General features: G+C 32.3%; 2 protein-coding genes and 1 long non-coding RNA gene across 3 annotated transcripts in view; 1 reads left to right on the top strand and 2 right to left on the bottom strand.

The window, feature by feature from the left end:
- Positions 1–19,015, bottom strand: part of LOC132942124 (uncharacterized) — a 40,832-nt gene that overhangs the window by 12,117 nt on the left and 9,700 nt on the right. The window lies entirely within an intron of this gene.
- On the top strand, positions 135–1,815 carry LOC132941040 (uncharacterized). The gene is made up of 3 exons (XM_061008889.1): positions 135–369; positions 843–1,046; positions 1,637–1,815. The coding sequence occupies exons 1-3, from the start codon at positions 150–152 to the stop codon at positions 1,645–1,647; spliced, it is 435 nt and encodes a 144-aa protein (XP_060864872.1). The 5' UTR covers positions 135–149; the 3' UTR covers positions 1,648–1,815.
- On the bottom strand, positions 4,743–17,048 carry LOC132942125 (uncharacterized). Its single transcript, XR_009664229.1, has 4 exons — positions 17,034–17,048; positions 6,162–6,375; positions 5,440–5,643; positions 4,743–4,920 (listed from the first exon to the last, which is right to left on the bottom strand). It is a non-coding gene; the product is annotated as an uncharacterized LOC132942125 (long non-coding RNA).

Genomic DNA, 19,015 nt, shown 5'->3' with positions numbered 1-19,015 from the left:
AGATAGTCATAGGTGCATATTGGTATACGATCTAGTATACCTAGTTATTATAAAATATAAATTAACAACACCGTCGTGCGAATATAAATTTCACGAAAAAATATCGAAATAATGTCGTTCGAAATCCAGTTTGTCGTTTATTTTTCAAAATGCGCAGTTCCAGCGCCGAGGTGATCGTCTTTACTCGCAACGCGTCTCTTTTAAAACAAACCACTACGGCACAAGCGTATAAATACGGGTCCAAGTCCGATGGATCCGGCACAACGCAATCAGCATCCACACTCGATCGCTCAAAACGGTCTTCAGTACTTCACTATTTGAAAAAAAACATCACAACATCCAAACGTCAACATGTCCGGAAAACTCGTCGTAAGTATATCATAACATAATGTAAACGCGAATTCTAACTTTTAAGTTTACACAAACCTCTGTCACTGCGAAATACTCGTTTTTTTAAGCTCACGTTATTTAGTAATATAAATATATTATGTATTTGACATAGTTATGGATTGTAGGCGCCGATGAAGAATATATATATATATACATAGAGGCGGCTTAACCTATACGAATGTTACTAAAATGTCCTATACACTGTTTTGAACTGTTAAATCATTGATTATAAATAGGTACTTACTATTATAATTAATGGTTAAATCTAGTACCTCCTATACCATAACTATAACTTAGAGACATATAGAGTTCATTTATTATATTTGATACATGGTTACACGCGCTTTCAAACTATTATTATTTAATATTTATAGAACATTTATTAATATGGATATAATATTATGTTATATGCTTATCATCGTCAATTACCGATTTGTTTAATTTGCTTTTAGATCTTTTTCTTGGTTGCCGTTGCTCTGGCTTTCATCGGTTCCGCCGCCGCCCAATACGTCGTCTACCCTGCGGAATCAGCCATCACTCCCTACTACCACCCCTACGGATACACCTACCCCTTGACTTACAACTACAGATTCGGTGGCTACCCATACCTCTTGCGTCGTTGATTTACACAGCCGATGTCACTTCCTTTCTAATCGGTGAGTAGGTATATATTATTTAAACGGAAATACTACCTAATTATTAACACTATATGTATATATCTCGCATATCCATTATATACTGCTTAAACTAGCGCCCTGTAATGGTTTATCTAATGAATTGTATTCGTAAAACTTTATTTCATGTTCCGATTGAATAGAATTACTAGGTACTATAAAAAAGTTATTAGGTAATCCACACAGTTTAACTCGTTTAAGACTTGTTCATATTATAATCATATTATACTAATTATAGCAATTACAGTACAGTCGCTACTTACTAATGCAGTATATACTTGTAATGTTATAAGATCCTTTATTCATTTTTTATGAACGTTAGAAGTTAGAAAATAGTATTATTCTATTAATTGTATTATATTATAGGTATTTATGAATTTAAAGTGGTCATTTTTTTCTACTCTGGATGTGCGATTGGACATTTTAATATTAAATACCTAGTTATGTGTCGCTCTTAATTATAATATTAAAAAAAAAAAAATCTTTATAGCAGAATTAGTTTTAATTTTATATATTAATATTAAAATATATACGTAGTATAAGTTTATTATAAAAACGGTTTCTGTTTTCAGATATGCCTTGAAGAAGAACGTACAGACTTCACACTAAATTATGTCTGAACAATATGTAAAACCTTTTATTTATTTGGTAAAAAAAAAAATGTAATTTATTTTGAATATTTATATTCATCTCAATCATAATAATTTATACACTTCATATTGAAATAAAAAAATATTTATACAAAACTGTACATACTCTTGTTGTTTTTATTTATGCTCTATATATTCTTGTACAGCATTATCACGCCACAGAATGTTTTCGACATTTGTTTTAAAAATATAACACCGTATATACTAAAAGGGACATTTTACTATGTGCCGCAGTCACATCCTAAAGAGGGGCATTATATAGCTAAGGGTTATAACCGAGTATTTGGGATGAGACGTGATGGATCTATACCCGTCGGCTATATTATTATATTTTAATAACATTATATCGAATGGCCATGTTCTAAGTATCTTTTATTTTCTTACGTCTAGACACATCATTTTCAGGGGTTTTTATTTTGTTTGAGAAAAAAGGTTGTTCTCGGAAGTATGGTCTTTGTGGAACAATATACGTGTATAAATATAAACTCGGCACGTGAGCCGTGATTACCTTTGTTTTGTATGAAAAAAAAAATAGTGAACTCGGTCCTCCACTAGCTGGTAATTAAAACGTCGATTGTCATTTAACCCTCCACTATATTTGTTTTCAATTCCATCCATACGCATAAGTATATTTTACAATACTCTCCTCATCCATGGTCGACACCCAAATATATTTCAGATGTATTACAATTTACAACTCACAAGGATTACAGAAATTACGGAAACCCAGAAACCGACAAAACCTATACTCAAAAACCGTTTTAACGAGCTATTTCAATATAAATTGACTAGAAAAAAAGTATTAATAGAAATGAAAAAAAAAAAAAAATTGCTGGTTTATGACCAGCGTAACTTCCTCTGAGACGTAGTAATGCTGAATAATTGTCAAAAATAAAAACAGTATAGGTACCTATTATGTTCAATGTATAATAGATGTCACGTATCAATACGAAACGTATATATAATATATATCCTTATATATATATAATATATATCTCGAATAAAATCCGGGTCCGGGTCCGCATGTGTACGTCTTTGAATTCATACTAACCAAAATATCGGAGTGGAGTTTACAATTATTGACCTTATTTTTACTACTATTGTGTTGCCGGTCAGAGTTTACAATAGCACCGAAATGTATACAATTCGTGTAGGTATATTCGTTGCACTCGTTACCCCGCAGAGAGACAAAATAAAATAACAACTGACCGTCGAAATACTCGCAGAACAGTGTTGATGTTGAACATAAATTCAAGTCTTTGTTTATAATAAATACGGATTGAAAAAATGAAAAAAAATACTCATTTCTTTATGTGCAAAGTTATTTACTACGGTTGAAATTTTCTCCGGTGGTGCGCTTGTTTTTCTGTACATTTTGTTGGTCAAGTTTTCAAGAAAAAACTTCAGCATTTTATAAACTGTAAATAATTAACAAAAAAAAAAAAAAAAGGAAACGTAAAACCACTAGGTGTCTCTAATGTGAGACGTACTCTACCATGTCATTATTCACTCTTAGTTTCTAATTCTCCCATGATTTTGTACACATATGTATGGATTGTAATATTTTCAAAACAGTCATATTTAAAAAAAAAAAAAAATTTTCAACTTTGGTTTACTAATTCACTGTACCAAATATTATAAGTATGTACCTATATGTACGCATATATTATTATCGATTCAATACCTGGGTAGTAGGTATTCATAATATATTATAGTAATTATGAGTATAATTAGAACATTGTGTTTCAGAAATGGATTATTTTAAAAATGTATAATAAGATAAAATAAAGACCATTTCTTTAGTTTAGCAAATAAGGACGTATAGGTATTTTGTATTCAAATAATAACGACCTGGACGACAGTTCAAAAGAAAATTTGAATTCAGAGTACTATAATATGCCTATAATATACCTACTACCTATATAATATTATGTACATTATAGTCTTAAACAATTTAATTTTAGTATCGGAAACCAATACAATGGCATATAATATTATCATTGCCCAAATAGGTTTTTATTTTTTAATGGCAATCATCAACTAAATAATAAATAAATAATATATAGGCGAGACTGTGAGAAACTTCTAAAAACTATAAAACGCATCGAAGTAGTGTAAATTTAATCGTTTTACATAAAAATACCTTTATTTAACCTTGTTATGTTTAACATTAGATTGAATTGTCATTTTCACGTAAAAATATTATTATCTAGTGAATCTTAAAAGTTTTTTTTTTGTATTTTAATTTTAAAGGGAGTTATGCTAATTTTAAAATGTACAAGCAATTTAAGACTTTTAAATAATCAATGTGGTCGTTTTTCGCGATATTATAATAATTATAGGTATACAGTATTATAAAATGAAAAAAAATAATATATATTTATAAGATAAATTCAGCTGCGTCAGCCGCAGTTGGATAACAAATATTATACTAATGTATTAAATGTATAATCTATTTACATATTTATACAGATTTACGGTCGTTTTATAATATTTTTCTTCACCTAAACCCTCGCTATTAACAAATATGGTTATAATATTATTATGTCTTATCGAATTCATCTAAATTTTATGCAGTTTTATACAAACGAGGCATGATATTATTATAATATTGTGTCACTCGTCTCGACGCGTCCTGCAGGCTGAAGCAGGAATATCTTTTTATATTTGGCCCCCTGCAAGAGACAGATCTAAATATTATGTATGTATTATGGGTAGGTACTTACAATATGTATATGGGTTACTGTGGCGAGAAGTCGGATCGATAAATAAATGATAAAATTTACGAATTTATTGTCACGTCCACACGTTATTGTGTTATTATAGCACTCTGCAGCGTGTACAAAATCTAATTAACGTCTCATTCCAAATACTCTGTTAAAACACTTAGCTACAATGCCCCTTTTTAGGCTGTGGCTGTGGCACATGGTAAAATGTACCTTAGTATATAATAAAGTGTCGAGAACATTCTGCAACGTGATAATACTATACAATAATATAGAGCATAAATAAAAACAACAAGAGTATGTACAGTTTTGTATAAATATATTTGTATTTCAATATGAAGTGTATATATTATTATTATTGAGATGAATATAAATATTCAAAATAAATTACATTTTTTTTTTAGCAAATAAATGAAAGGTTTTACACATCGTTTAAACATCTTTTAGTGTGAAGTCTGTACGTTCTTCTTCAAGGCGTATCTGAAAGCAGAAACCGTTTTTATAATAAACCTATACTACGCATATATTTTGATATTTATGTACAAAATTAAAACTAATCCCAACTTGTTTTTTAATATTATAATTTAGAGCAACAAACAACTATTTAAAATTAAAATGTATATTCGCTCATCCACAATGGGAAAAAATGACCATTTTCAGTTCTTAAGAACCTATAATACAATTAATAGAATAATACTATGTTCTAACGTATACATAAAAAATGAATATAGGAACTTATAAGATTATAAGTATATATACTGTAATAGTGAGTAGTGACTGCACCTCAATTGCTATAATTAGTATACTATGAATATAATATGAACGAGTATAGTACCTAGTTATTCTATTCAATCGGAACATGAAATAAAGTTTCACGAATACAATTAATTATAGAAACCATTGCAGGGTGCTACTTCAAGCAGCTAGTATAATAAATATACGAGATATATATAGTGTTAATAATTAGGTAGTATTTCCGTTTAAATAATACCTACTCACCGATTAGAAAGGAAGCGACATCGGCTGTGTAAATCAACGACGCAAGAGGTATGGGTAGCCACCGAATCTGTAGTTGTAAGTCAAGGGGTAGGTGTATCCGTAGGGGTGGTAGTAGGAAGTGATGGCTGATTCCGCAGGGTAGACGACGTATTGGGCGGCGGCGGAACCGATGAAAGCCAGAGCAACGGCAACCAAGAAAAAGATCTAAAAGCAAATTAAACAAATCGGTAATTGACGATGATAAGCATATAACATAATATTGTATCTATATTAATAAATGTTCAATAAATATGAAATAATAATAGTTTGAAAGCGCGTGTAACCATATATCAAATATAATAAATGTACTCTATATGTCTCTAAATTATAGTTATGGTAAAGGAGGTACTAGATTTGACCATAAATTATAATAGTAAGTACTTATTTATAATCAATGATTTAACAGTTCAAAACCGTGTAAGCCAAACCACATACGTTACGAGAAATGTATAACATAATATTACAAGTTATCCATTCGTATAGGTCAAGCTGCCTCTATGTATATATTATTATATATTATATATATATTCTTCATCGGCGCCTACCATGCATGACTATAACACATAATATATTTATATTACTATATAACGTGAGCTTAAAAAAACGAGTATTTCGCAGTGACAGAGGTTTGTGTAAACTTATAAGTTAGAATTCGCGTTTACATTATGTTATGATATACTTACGACGAGTTTTCCGGACATGTTGACGTTTGGTTGTTGTGAGGTTTTTTTTCAAATAGTGAAGTACTGAAGACCGTTTTGAGCGATCGAGTGTGGATGCTGATTGCGTTGTGCCGGATCCATCGGGCTTGGGCCTGTATTTATACGCTTATGCCGTAGTGGTTTGTTTTGAAGGAGACGCGTTGCGAGTATAAAGACGATCACCTCGGCGCTGGAACTGCGCATTTTGAAAAATAAACGACAAACTGGATTTCGAACGACTTTATTTCGATATTTTTTCGTGAAATTTATATTCGCACGACGGTGTTATTAATTTATATTTTATAATAACTAGGTCTACTAGATCGTATACCAATATGCACCTATGCGACTATCTCAAAACGAAATACAGGTACCTATTCCATAATTAATATTTTCCACTCCAAGTTGTTAACAATTGTAATGTCAACGGTAAAAATAACCGTTTCACAAAAATTCTAAAATGTATAATATTATTCTATAAAAAAAATTGTATAAAAAAATATTACATATTATTGTGTATGATCATTTGAAATGGCTATTTATCCACCCTGGAGCCTGGACATTAAAGTTAACAATAAAGAAAACAATATCAAAACTGAAATCCACCACAGTTATTGAACCAAATAAAATCCCGATGTTCAATTAATTACAACTGTAATCAGTTCAATATCTCCATTATAACTACTGGTATACATAGTTAAAAAATGAAAAAATAAAATATATTTATAAAATAAATTCAACTGCGTCCGCCGCAGTTGGATAACAAATATTATACTAATGTATTAAATGTATAATCTATTTACATATTTATACAGATTTACGGTCGTTTCATAATATTTTTCTTCGCCTAAATCCTCGCTATTATAAACAAATGGTTATAATGTTATTATGTCTTATCGAATTCATCTATATCTTATGCAGTTTTATACGAACGAGGCATGATATTGTTATAATATTGTGTCGCTCGTCTCGACGTGTCCTGCAGGCTGAAGCAGGAATATCTTATTATATTTGCCCCGCTTCAATATCCTGCAGCAATCGTTCCTAAATCCTTTCACGGGACAGACCTAAATATTATGTATGTACTATGGGCAGGTCTTATCCACTTACAATATGTACGGGTTATTGTGGCCGTCCGTGTGGGATATAGTGGCGAAAAGTCGGAACGATAAACAAATAATAAAATGTATGAATTTATTGTCACGTCCAGACGTTACCGTGTTATTATAGCACTCTGAATCGTGTATAAAAGGTCATCGGATGTATTAATAATAATAATAATGGTCATAAAATATTACCACCTGTCGACCGGTTTTTTTAGGCTTTTTTTTTTTAGTAAGCCTGCGATTCTAGCCGGTAGCCGTTCTTGGTGTCGTTTTGCGACACAAACATTATAGATACTAAATACACACTTACACACTATATTTTTTACATTGCAGAGACATCGCATACATATTAATATAATATTATTATAATTTATAATACGAACCCGTTTACCTATACAGAAGACGAAGCGTGTAAGGGGTAACCGAGTTTGCGGTTATGCCGTAATTATTATAAGTTTTTTTTTTATTGTTCCCTCGACCTTCTTGTATCATCACGGGCCATCGTTGTTTGCAGTGTGTATATTAAGATGCAGTGTCTTACATAAATAGTTGTGTCATTATCATCATCCCAATAATTTATCCACAGATGTTGTCATGTTGAGTAAACAGAATTTTTTTCTACAAATAATATATGAATTCAAACAGATGTCGGTACTTATATAGTTTTTGAAATTCGACATAAAAATATCAATAAATCAATTTTACAAGCATATTATTATCTCGTAATAGCATTTTTAGACTATCGGTTTTGACTAGTCGACCATAATAATACACTAATCGGTGTAAAGGATCTTTTTAAGTTCAGAATCAGTTGTAAAATAATTTTAATAATTGTAATATGTTATGCGCGGAACAGTTTTATATTTCAACGTTGTTTCTGTATTTAAATATTTTATATATTATAGTGTGTTGTATACAGTGTTGGGAAAAGATAACCAAAAAATCATCTGGATAAGATAACAGATAATTCATACAAAATGTATCTAGATAAAGATAAAAATACACATACATTTATTTAAGATAAAAAAAATGATTTTTTTTTTTTAAATTTTATTATAAATAATGTAATTTATTAGTAATTACTAATTCGATAATATTTATTAATTGATAAATCCTTAATGTCTTTTCTCAACTAAAATAATTTACAATTTTAATTTTTAACACAACTTGAATAACAATAAAATAACAAAATAAAACTGACAATATTTCAGTAAACATTTCTTTTATTAACTATAATAATATTGGAATTTGGAATCACTACCTACTCGGTTCCCGTAAATTATTGGCTATTTCAGTATTTAAAATCATTCTTATTATTATTCTATTTATCTAGATAAATTACCACAGATAACCATTACATTTATCTAGATGAGATAATTAGATGATTTAGTTATTTTTTATCTAGATCAGACAATTGAAGAAATAATTTTATCTAGATGATTCCCAACACTGGTTGTGTACCAAGATCAACTCTACCCACCCGCACTACCGTACTATAGCAATCGCGATGTCACGGCGGTCAATTTATTATAATATGTACTGGTCCACACACGTCTATATAATATCACGTGTTGGCCGACATTGCCAGTTGTATTATACATACTGATATAATATCATTATTATAAGATATAGTTTATTATATCATATTGTTGTCACTCGAGTCCAATATAGGGGCTGCTACGACCAGACATCACTGCGCCAGCCATGTATAGTACCTATATATTATGTAAGGCCTCTATATCGCAACAGTGATCCCTGTAGAGCACACCCTGAAGTGGCGACCACACAAACATTTCCAATTGCAGGGCTTATATATATGTGTATACGTGTTTTATACAACCGTCTTCACGTTTTTACACGGTGAAAAAAACCGTGTGGGAGGGGGGGGGGGGTGTACACATCCCCTCATGTGTGTGTACGTCACGGTACACCACACCATCAAGACGACCATCGTATAAAAATTGCCCACTCGTATTTATATGGCTCTCATTAATATATATTATAGCGTGATGTGTCGGTGAATGATGCGGTGGACCTATGTTTGTGGGTCGATACATCTTGCTGAGTGCGTTGCAGACTTATGTTGTTAACTGTTTGTTAAACGGCACTCGTTTCGAGGTAAATATTAATAATGTATACTTTATTTTAAAGTTTTTGAAACTCCCCACTCCCATAGCTTTTCTCACGGCAGAATTTCAAACAGTTTTATAGTTGTTTATATTTAAATTTGTTTTTGTTTTGATTTGCTAAGTATTAGCCTTTGCCTTATTTTTAATCAAATAATCAATATTGATAACAATAAATTATGCAAACTAATTTAATATGATCTATACACTATTTAAAATTTAAAGTGTGAATACGGAGGTTCTCCTATAAGAGCCGAGCAACTCCCTCTCTCGTGTATTCATTACTCGTAATATATATACAATAATATATTATTGTTATTTTTTGTCATTATTTATCAAATTTACCTATTCCCGAGCTATTATAAGTATGTGTTGTAAATATTCTCTACATTATAATATGAAGAATTACAGTGTAGATTAATCATATTATAATCTATAAAATTCCCATAGCCCAGTATACAGTTATTTACAGATTTACATGTATATATTGACATATTGTACACAATATAGGTTAGCCTATTGCTTGCACGTCTCTTCCCACAAGGCGCGCATTGCTCAAGACGAGCCAAACCTAACCTAACCCGGTTTCAGTCGGTCTTGCTCTTGAAAATTACCTTCTATTTCGTTGTATGGCGAATGTACGACGACGCACATTACGGGAGCCGGCCATGACGTGTTTATCATAGCAAATGGGACGACGGACATGCAAACAAATTTCCTGCGGGTGCGACGCAATTTTCTGATCTCCGTCGAACGCGGCTGTCTGCGCGACGCACACACAGACTTACATCGACAGTACAGTAGATTATACAATATATTACTATTACGATGCGTACCCCCCCCCCCCCCCCCACATACGTAATATCTTGTATATGCGCAGCGTACAACACTTCGATATAATATGTATCGCACACGATACACAGTTACTAGTGATATAATTATAGTAATAGATTATAGATTATAGTAATATTATCATGCACCACAAACGCGTACTACCACAATAAATAATATGCACGGCACAGACGTATAATGCGTATCGGTTTTCGTTCGAATCGTCTCACGCCACAATACCGTAATAATCACAATAATATACACATACGCACACCACCGCCGCCGCCATGGGTTATTTATTAGATTTCATACATTTCGTCGTCGTCGTCGTCGTCGTCCCCCCTCCCCCCCCAGGCGACCGCATATACATACATAATATATATATTATGGGACAACATGTGCGCGGTGTACACACGACGTCGTCGTCGTCGTCGTATATTATATTATTATCACATTATATTATGTACGCGGTGGGTTCGCAGGGTTCGGACACACGTGCGATTCCTCCTCGGCCGCATACGCATCCGTGTACAGATAATTTCCACACCCTATACACCACCCATCACCCGCACAATGCACTCCGATGGGTGGTTTCGGCAAACGCGGAAACGGGTTTACCGCGCCGCAAAGGGTCTCGCCGGGACCTATTGACACAGTTTTTCTGCGGACCCTTTTTCCGCAACCGCACCCCCCTTTCCCCGCCCCCACCCCCCGCACCGTCACCACCGACCGACCGACACACACACACACACACACAATACGACGACGACAATGCGAATACTTTAATAATAATATATATATCACATATATTTTATACCATTATCGGTCGTTGGGTATAGTCATTCGGTCATTGTGTCGGCCGAATAATGCGCGCGCGACGACCTGCCCCGCTCCGGACGAGGACGCGCATCGCATTATATTATATTATACCCACACAATATGTACACACACATTTATAATAATATATACGCTCATAAATATATAAGTGTATATACACAAAAATATACTTTATATACGAGGTACCAGCTACGATTCGGCGAGCAAAACACGTTCTAAATGTCAACCCTTTTCGCTGCGACTGCGACTGCAAACACTGTGCGCGGCCAAAGCACCTGTTTCTCAGCTGCTGCCCCGTCGTCGGCGACCGCCCGCGCGAAACACCCCACCGCACTTCGCTCACCCCGTCGCCATTACATTATATTATTATAATATGTATATTTTTTTTTCGCAAACAATTTAGGACCGTCCTGGGCAAATATCCTGCAACACCGGGCGTATTCGATACATGTACCTATATACGCATTGTACACAATAATAATATATAATACAACGCTCGTGTGTGCATGTGTGTGGGTGTGTGTGTGCGTGAACGCGGAATTCGACGAATCGAGGTTTCCTGATGGTACGCGTACGGGCAAATATATAAAACGCGGAGTGATGGTTTTTTCTTTTGAAAAAAATTGTTTTGTTTTTTTTTTTTTTTTTTTATAATTACGGTCGAAGTAACGAGAAGTCGTTAGAATAATATTATATAGTATTACAAGCCCGTCATATGCCTAGGGGTCAGGTTACCAATAGGATACAACGCGAGTTATAGAACGAGATTATTACTATAGGTACATATATAGTGAGTACACTGCCCTACTAAGCCAAAGTGCTATAAAAACCAATATATATATATGTATATGTATTAGTTTTGAGAAAAATGTAGTTTTGTATTTTTCATTTTATTATGCCTTTGTCCAGTATAAAACACAATATTATCCACCTTTATAGTTTTTTTTTTTGACGAGAAACGCAATGAAATAATAATTTAAAAGTATTATTCGCTTATAGTTTTACGAATAAAAGTTGCTTTTATGTTATTAGTTGGCAATATAAGCTGTTTATACTTACCAAGGATAAACGCAATAAGTAAATTTCGCGTTCGCGACAACCGTAAATATAATACGGACAAATAATAAACAGAACAAAAATGACAATACTATTTTATCTTAACATATATTAGACAATAATAAAATAACTAACTTTATACTGCAAATTATAATGAATATTACAATTATTAGAAGAGACTAATAATATAATATATTGCGGTTACTTCGAAAAAAAATGTTTAAATGTTAGGTAATAATACCGTAATACTTGGGTAGAGCATGGAACTATTCAACTTTGAAAGTGTTATGCGAAAACGCCGTACCTGTACAAACATATTTACGGCGTTTATGCTTAGTAAGTATGTAAGATGCGTTCTTACTATTAGTACTTCTAATTTTTTTTTTTTGTTACCAGCTAAGGCGTCATCAAAGAACGATGAAATTTTGTTTATAGCTTATTCCATGTTATTTCATATGTATTTTTTCTACAAACATTGTGTTAAATTGATAAACCTATCAGATTCCGCACCTGTATCCAACTCATTTTTAAAATTTTTTTCGTGTTAAAACACCTTAGCCGCAACAGACGCGTATTATAGTAGTGAGATTACACACTCCAGTTTGTTGTATTATAATATTGCAGTGTATACGACCGAAGCCACGTTGTATTATTTTAAAAAAGAAATCTACGTGCAATTTACTGACCGAGCCCTAAAATCCGTCGGGTAGGTAGGTAGATAATTGTGAGGACCCCATCGCTGCCGTCCTGCATATTATACACTATGCGAGGTATAGAATTCTTGGCAGTCTCTCGAGATGCCGAGTATAGTCGACCGCCTCCCCTGCACATGTGTTCGTTTCGAACCTTCGGGTCACCCGCACCGAAAACCGTCCGAAATTCCGTCCATTGTCTGGCGAGGGATGTTGCTGCAGTTGCGTCGATTTCTTTTTACGCCGAGCATGATATACGGGGTTGTGTTTTCGTAATTTGTTGACTTGTGAATACCGACAATGGCGCGAACAAATCGGGCACAGTATATTATTATGTACACGGTAAGACTATATTTTATAATATAGTACGAATTTATTATAACACGAATATTTTTTTATACAGCACATACCACGTATAGGTCGTATGGTATGGTGCACATAAACGCCGCAGTAATTTATGGACCGTTTATATACACGATGTAGGTACGCGAGCGCATAAGGAAATCGTCGTCATAATAATAATAACAATACGCGTATTCGATAAAACCAATATTTATGAAATAATACTTGATAATGCACCGACGCCCCCGCTGTGTCCGGGCTCGTTGTTGTACTCGTGACTTGTTTTACCAACGTCGGGGATGATGCCATTGTCGATTTAAAAATATTTTCCGAAGACATTTTACGTTTTTTTTTCCATCCCGCACCCCTATATTATTGTGCATGTTACTTGTGGCGTTTTATTATACTATTATTATAAAGGTTTGACTGGTTTGAGCGTAGCGGTATACCAGTCGTTAGATCCAAATAATATTCAATTGCAGTAGGTATACATTATGATTTATGGGTTTAAGTATGTATTGTATAGTTTTAAACTGACAATGCGTTTATCTGCAGACTGCATCTATAATATAATATATTCTAAGCGCACCACTGATGAATTGATTTTACGATGTGTAGTATTTTTTTCTGATGTGTATCTGACATCGCCTATAGGATCAGTAAAAAGTTTAAATTTTAAACTTTGAGGGTTGTTTCTGGTAATGAATTGGATCTAGTTGGTACTTCGGAAGTAAAATATTCACAGTGTCTACTTTTCAAATTAATCGGGAAAAACTAAAAAAAAAAAATTACCTACGTAAAATCTGTTTTTGACAGTCGATTTTGTTTTTTGTTGCAATTAAAAAAAAAACAACCTTAAAGCCTTAAAATTTTCATCAAATATTTGTATATTAGCATTTTCTAGACACGATTTAATTTTAAAAATATTTAGATTCTTTTTGAGCTATTTATACAATTGGCTTTTTTTCTCTTTCGATTTGTTCTTATATTTATTTCCAAGCTTGAAAATGTAATACTTGAAAGATGATACCAACTCATAAGTTGTTCTTACAGAGACTAAAATAAAATAAAATAAAACACGAAGATCAAAGTTAGAATTTAATTCGTACTTTGTAGACATAGGACATACAACCTCTTATGAAGTTAATATAGTCTTAACTATTTTGAAAACATTGAATATTTGAATGAAAAATAAAGATTTCCCGTGATTTCGCCGTAATTTAAATAATATTAATCACAGGAGCATGTACTATTTCACTATCAATTAAATTATAAATAATATAACATGAATTAAATAATAATATTGATAGTTAACTATATCATATTATTGTAATATATAATATTGTACCTATATGTACGATGTTTTTGGTAAAAATTAGTTTGACCTACTATACGTATTACTAACGGACAATTCAACAACTAATTGAAATAGAAAACAAATTATAAATTATACTTGGAAATAGTGGCTTACATACCGCATTTCTATATAGAGAATCGTTTTTCGTGTGTTCAATAATATTTAGCGTTAAATTCAAATTCAACGCAGTGGTCGCAGAGGGAAGTGATAATAATGCTGTCATAATAAATTATAGAATTGCGACCAGTCTCTAATGACGAGGATCATTGGAGGAAGCCTACTATATTATAGAGCATTCGCATGTACGGCATACACGTGTGAATACATTCTGATGTGTGATCACAAATTCACAACTAGCCAATGGTCATAATATAATATTTATTATTTACATACGGGGATGGGAATATAGTGTTGTTTGCTCGTAATAAACAATTTAACGATCCTTTACGCGTTTGGGAAAATTAAAAAAATTATAATAATAATTGATTCGATCGACCCGAACAGTTTACGCACAGTGCAGTTTGCCAGCTGTGTACGAATACGATTATAATATTATAACATACACGCGCGTTTACAATAATATTTAATTCCAAACGATGTACACAAATCATAATTTGGTTAAAACCAGTGACTTTTCATATCCGCCAAACCGTGATGGTAATATCATTATAATAAATATTACGCGCGTGCGAAAAACGCGTCATGTCGTGAAATTATTAATTCAAATATCTACAAAATGAATATTTACTGCGCGTGATACGTATTTAATTGTATTATATTATTTACACTGTGCGTTGCAGTTTTGTGTTTCTGCTAATGTAATATTATTGTGATTCGATTTGGCAGGACGCGCATACAACTATCATAATATAGTTGCTCCAAGTCGATAAAACTGCGCGGAAATCCAATTAAATCTCAACGAACAATTATATTGTTGCACGACGAACAGTATAACGCTGCAAAGTCAACATATCGAAAGTATTTAAGAATATAATATTTGATACAAATAATATTATTTATTATAACATAATAATTATGTTCAATGTCAGTTTTTTATCCGTACAACTTATATATATAACCATTCGATATAATAATACCCATCGCTCGCTGTATATACCTCTTCTCACCCCATCGAGACAAATAATTAAAACCTTTGGGCCGAAGACGCGGAATTCCCATCATAAAAACACCTAGACGATAACCATCTAAGAATATATTTGATACAAATAATATTATATATATTATTATAATATCGGTGGAAGACATGAGCGCCAAATTGAGATAAGAAAAAAAAAGTTGTATCACACGAAAGTGCCAAAATCATATGGTACGGAAGCGGCAAAATCATAGATACCTGTGTGTGCCACGAACCACAGTTAATAGATACCTATTAAATTTATATTATATTTTAACAATTTATAATTGACAATTTTTGATAAGATCGAAAAATTCAACCTATTTATTAAAATTATAATTTATTCATTTCAATTATATTTATTGGACATATTTTCTATAAGATCGACATTTTTAAATAACTACTTATATGAAATAGTAATTTTGGCGCAAATGATATGTCATTTTTGTACCTTTGGAGCTTATGTCATCTGCAGTCTATATAATATTATGTTCAATGTTGGTTTTTTATCCATTAAAACCTATATACATAACCATTATACCCATCGCTTGCCGTACCTCTTCTCGCCCCATCGAGACAAATATTAAAACATTTGGGTCGAAGACGGCGAAATTCCCATAAAAAGACCTCGCGACGATAATTTTGCACCAGGTCGCACCATGTTCGCGAATACAATGTACGTTTTTAACAGTCATCGCGCGGTCATTGTCGTCGCCGAGGCCGACGAAACTCAAAATTTCGGCGAACAACGACTCACCCTCCACTGACACACACACACACACACATACACACAATCACGTGCGAATATATTCACGATTTATATTCTTGATGTACACGTACGATAAAGCGTGTGTCGACGGGGATCGAACCGTCTCGAGTTGAGATGAGATCGATCTCCGTCCGCGCACACAAAAGAGTAAAGACCCAAAAATATTTGCCGCTTTTAGCGCACTTGACCGACCACCGCGCACCGCTTCAATATAAATGTAAAATAATAATATAATATATATTATTATTATTATTATTATTGTTATTTTGCTGTGTGTGTGTGTGTGTGTGTATAGTCCACTGACCATTGTCTCGTGGGAAGAGCAGGGGGTTATGGAGGTACATCGTACATATTATTATATTATTATAATACGTATACCGGAGATGCTGCAGCAGAGCGTTTCGAAAATCATTCCGCAACGTAAATAATATCATTTATGTATATATTATAGACTCACAGGTATACTACTCGACAGAATAATATAATATAATATATATAGTTCAAAGTACGCGGGAGAGGGGTGGTAGCGAAGGGGGCAAATAATAATTATTCGTATAAATTTAATACGTCCATTACGTCCTAGTAATAATATTAATAACTTACCCGCCGTAAACCGTGGTTGCCGATGACTATAATGACGTTTCGTTAAAATATATTAATTATTATTATTGATTAGGGTGGCTCATTACACACTAGATAATAACAGGCACGAACATTTAAGACGATCGCTCGTAATATTATTTTAGATCGATATTTCAAAAACTACGGACAACTTTATCGGATGGCTTATAATCACTGGATTTGAAATGAATTCTTTCAGTGCCGGACTGGGAGAATGAACCAGACCGGGGAAATCGCAGTTCGAGCAACTTTATTATTTGGCAACCATCCAAGTACCGTCACTTTTTTAATTGTGGGCACCTACATTTTTATTTTAAATCCTAGATTCTTACAAAGTGTCTTCGCTGGAAGGCTTCTTAAATCCGTCCTTTCCTCAAGCCACTTATTCTATTATCTATTTTACTTATTGTTCATTTTTATTGTAACAGATTGTAAATAAAAATTATAAAAAAAAAAAAAAATCCTTGATTCTCAGCAGTGCAATTCCCAGCACAATTCAGTTTCAAAGTAATTTGGGGAAAAAAATGTATGGAAAATTTGTATTTTTAGATAAATCCAGATTTCGACAGATTTTGTTTATTCGTTGTAACTCATCAATTAATAACTATATAGAAACTTGATTATTTTCACAAATATATTTATATTTAAATCAACAATAAATTATAGCAATTTAACATAATATCCTAGAAATTATGTAATTTATAAAATATTTTGATAATTTTCTTGTGCAATTTATAGACATTGAAATGATAGATTTTTTTAGATTTTTTGTATTTTCAAAAATAAAAATTTTTGTTTTAATTATTGTAGTTCAAAAAAGTATTTTCCCAATTAAAACACTATGAGTATATTCTAATTTGAAATCTATAATTGAATAAAAGTCCCTATTTTCGAAAAATATATAGGTACTACAGGTACTCATTATCAAGGCTCCGAAGCTGTAGAAGTTGCATATTATTCTATATGCTTCCGATTTATAGCTGTCCAAACTGGAAATTTAAGCTATACAATGGTGAGTTTAAAAATATAAAATTTAAAATGCATATTTTGTAAAGTATTTCGTCTATCTTAGAGAAAAAGTGCATGTTTAATATTTTCTTTCTTAACCTGTGTACCTATTTTAAATAATATTAAAAAAGAAACTCAATATTATTTAACGTAGGTATTTATTGTTATCGTCGCAGTTGACAATTAATTTAACGACAACGGCACGCGTTTAGTCTCTAAATATCTCTAATAATTTTTAAACTATTTTTTCAGTTCAATAAAAAATGTCTATTTGTGCCAACCACTTTTCCACCATATTTTAAATATAATAAATAAATTTGAATATATTTTGTTTTTGTGCGTATTTATAACAACATAAGATGTCAAATGTTTATGCATATTTATAAAGTTGTTTTGCTTATTTAACATTTTTTCATGCGCATATTTTACAAATTGTTCGTGCATATTTTGCATTTTTTTTGCTTCTATTACTTCCGAGCCTTACTTATCATATTATACATACAGACTATGCTTATACCTACCAGTTATGCCCCTAAGTATTTGCTGTAAAAAATGAACGGATATCGTTTGAAATCATCAAAATATAATATTATAGACATATACACAACGACGCCTAATTTATTAATCCAACATAATATGTATTTTGATTGTAATTTAACGAGTTTACAAGCAATTTATTTAATTATATCAAAACCGCTTAGCGTGGCAGCATTCATATAGTATTGTACTTGTACATTTTATACATGTATATTGTTCATATAGTATATTATTATGGTATTATCGCTTGTGATCGTGCGAAATTTTACCAACGGAAACTGCATCAAGAATAGCATATTATTATATTATTACAATAATGGTGATAATATCGTTTGAATAGGTTTTTGGTGTAAATAGCGATCGTTAATGAATATTATAAGTATATATTGTATCTATTTCGAGTGTGCTAAAACTACAGT

Source organism: Metopolophium dirhodum, chromosome 3 (assembly GCF_019925205.1).
Source record: "Metopolophium dirhodum isolate CAU chromosome 3, ASM1992520v1, whole genome shotgun sequence".
Taxonomy (NCBI): Eukaryota; Metazoa; Arthropoda; class Insecta; order Hemiptera; family Aphididae; genus Metopolophium; species Metopolophium dirhodum.
This window is presented reverse-complemented; position numbering and strand designations above follow the sequence as displayed.

What these genes read in the sequence shown, in the direction of transcription:
- LOC132941040 (XM_061008889.1), top strand. Translation starts at nt 150, where the DNA reads ATGCGCAGTTCCAGCGCCGAGGTGATCGTCTTTACTCGCAACGCGTCT. An exon ending in ACATGTCCGGAAAACTCGTC is followed by an intron (nt 370 to 842) that starts GTAAGTATATCA and finishes ATTTGCTTTTAG; the next exon opens with ATCTTTTTCTTGGTTGCCGT.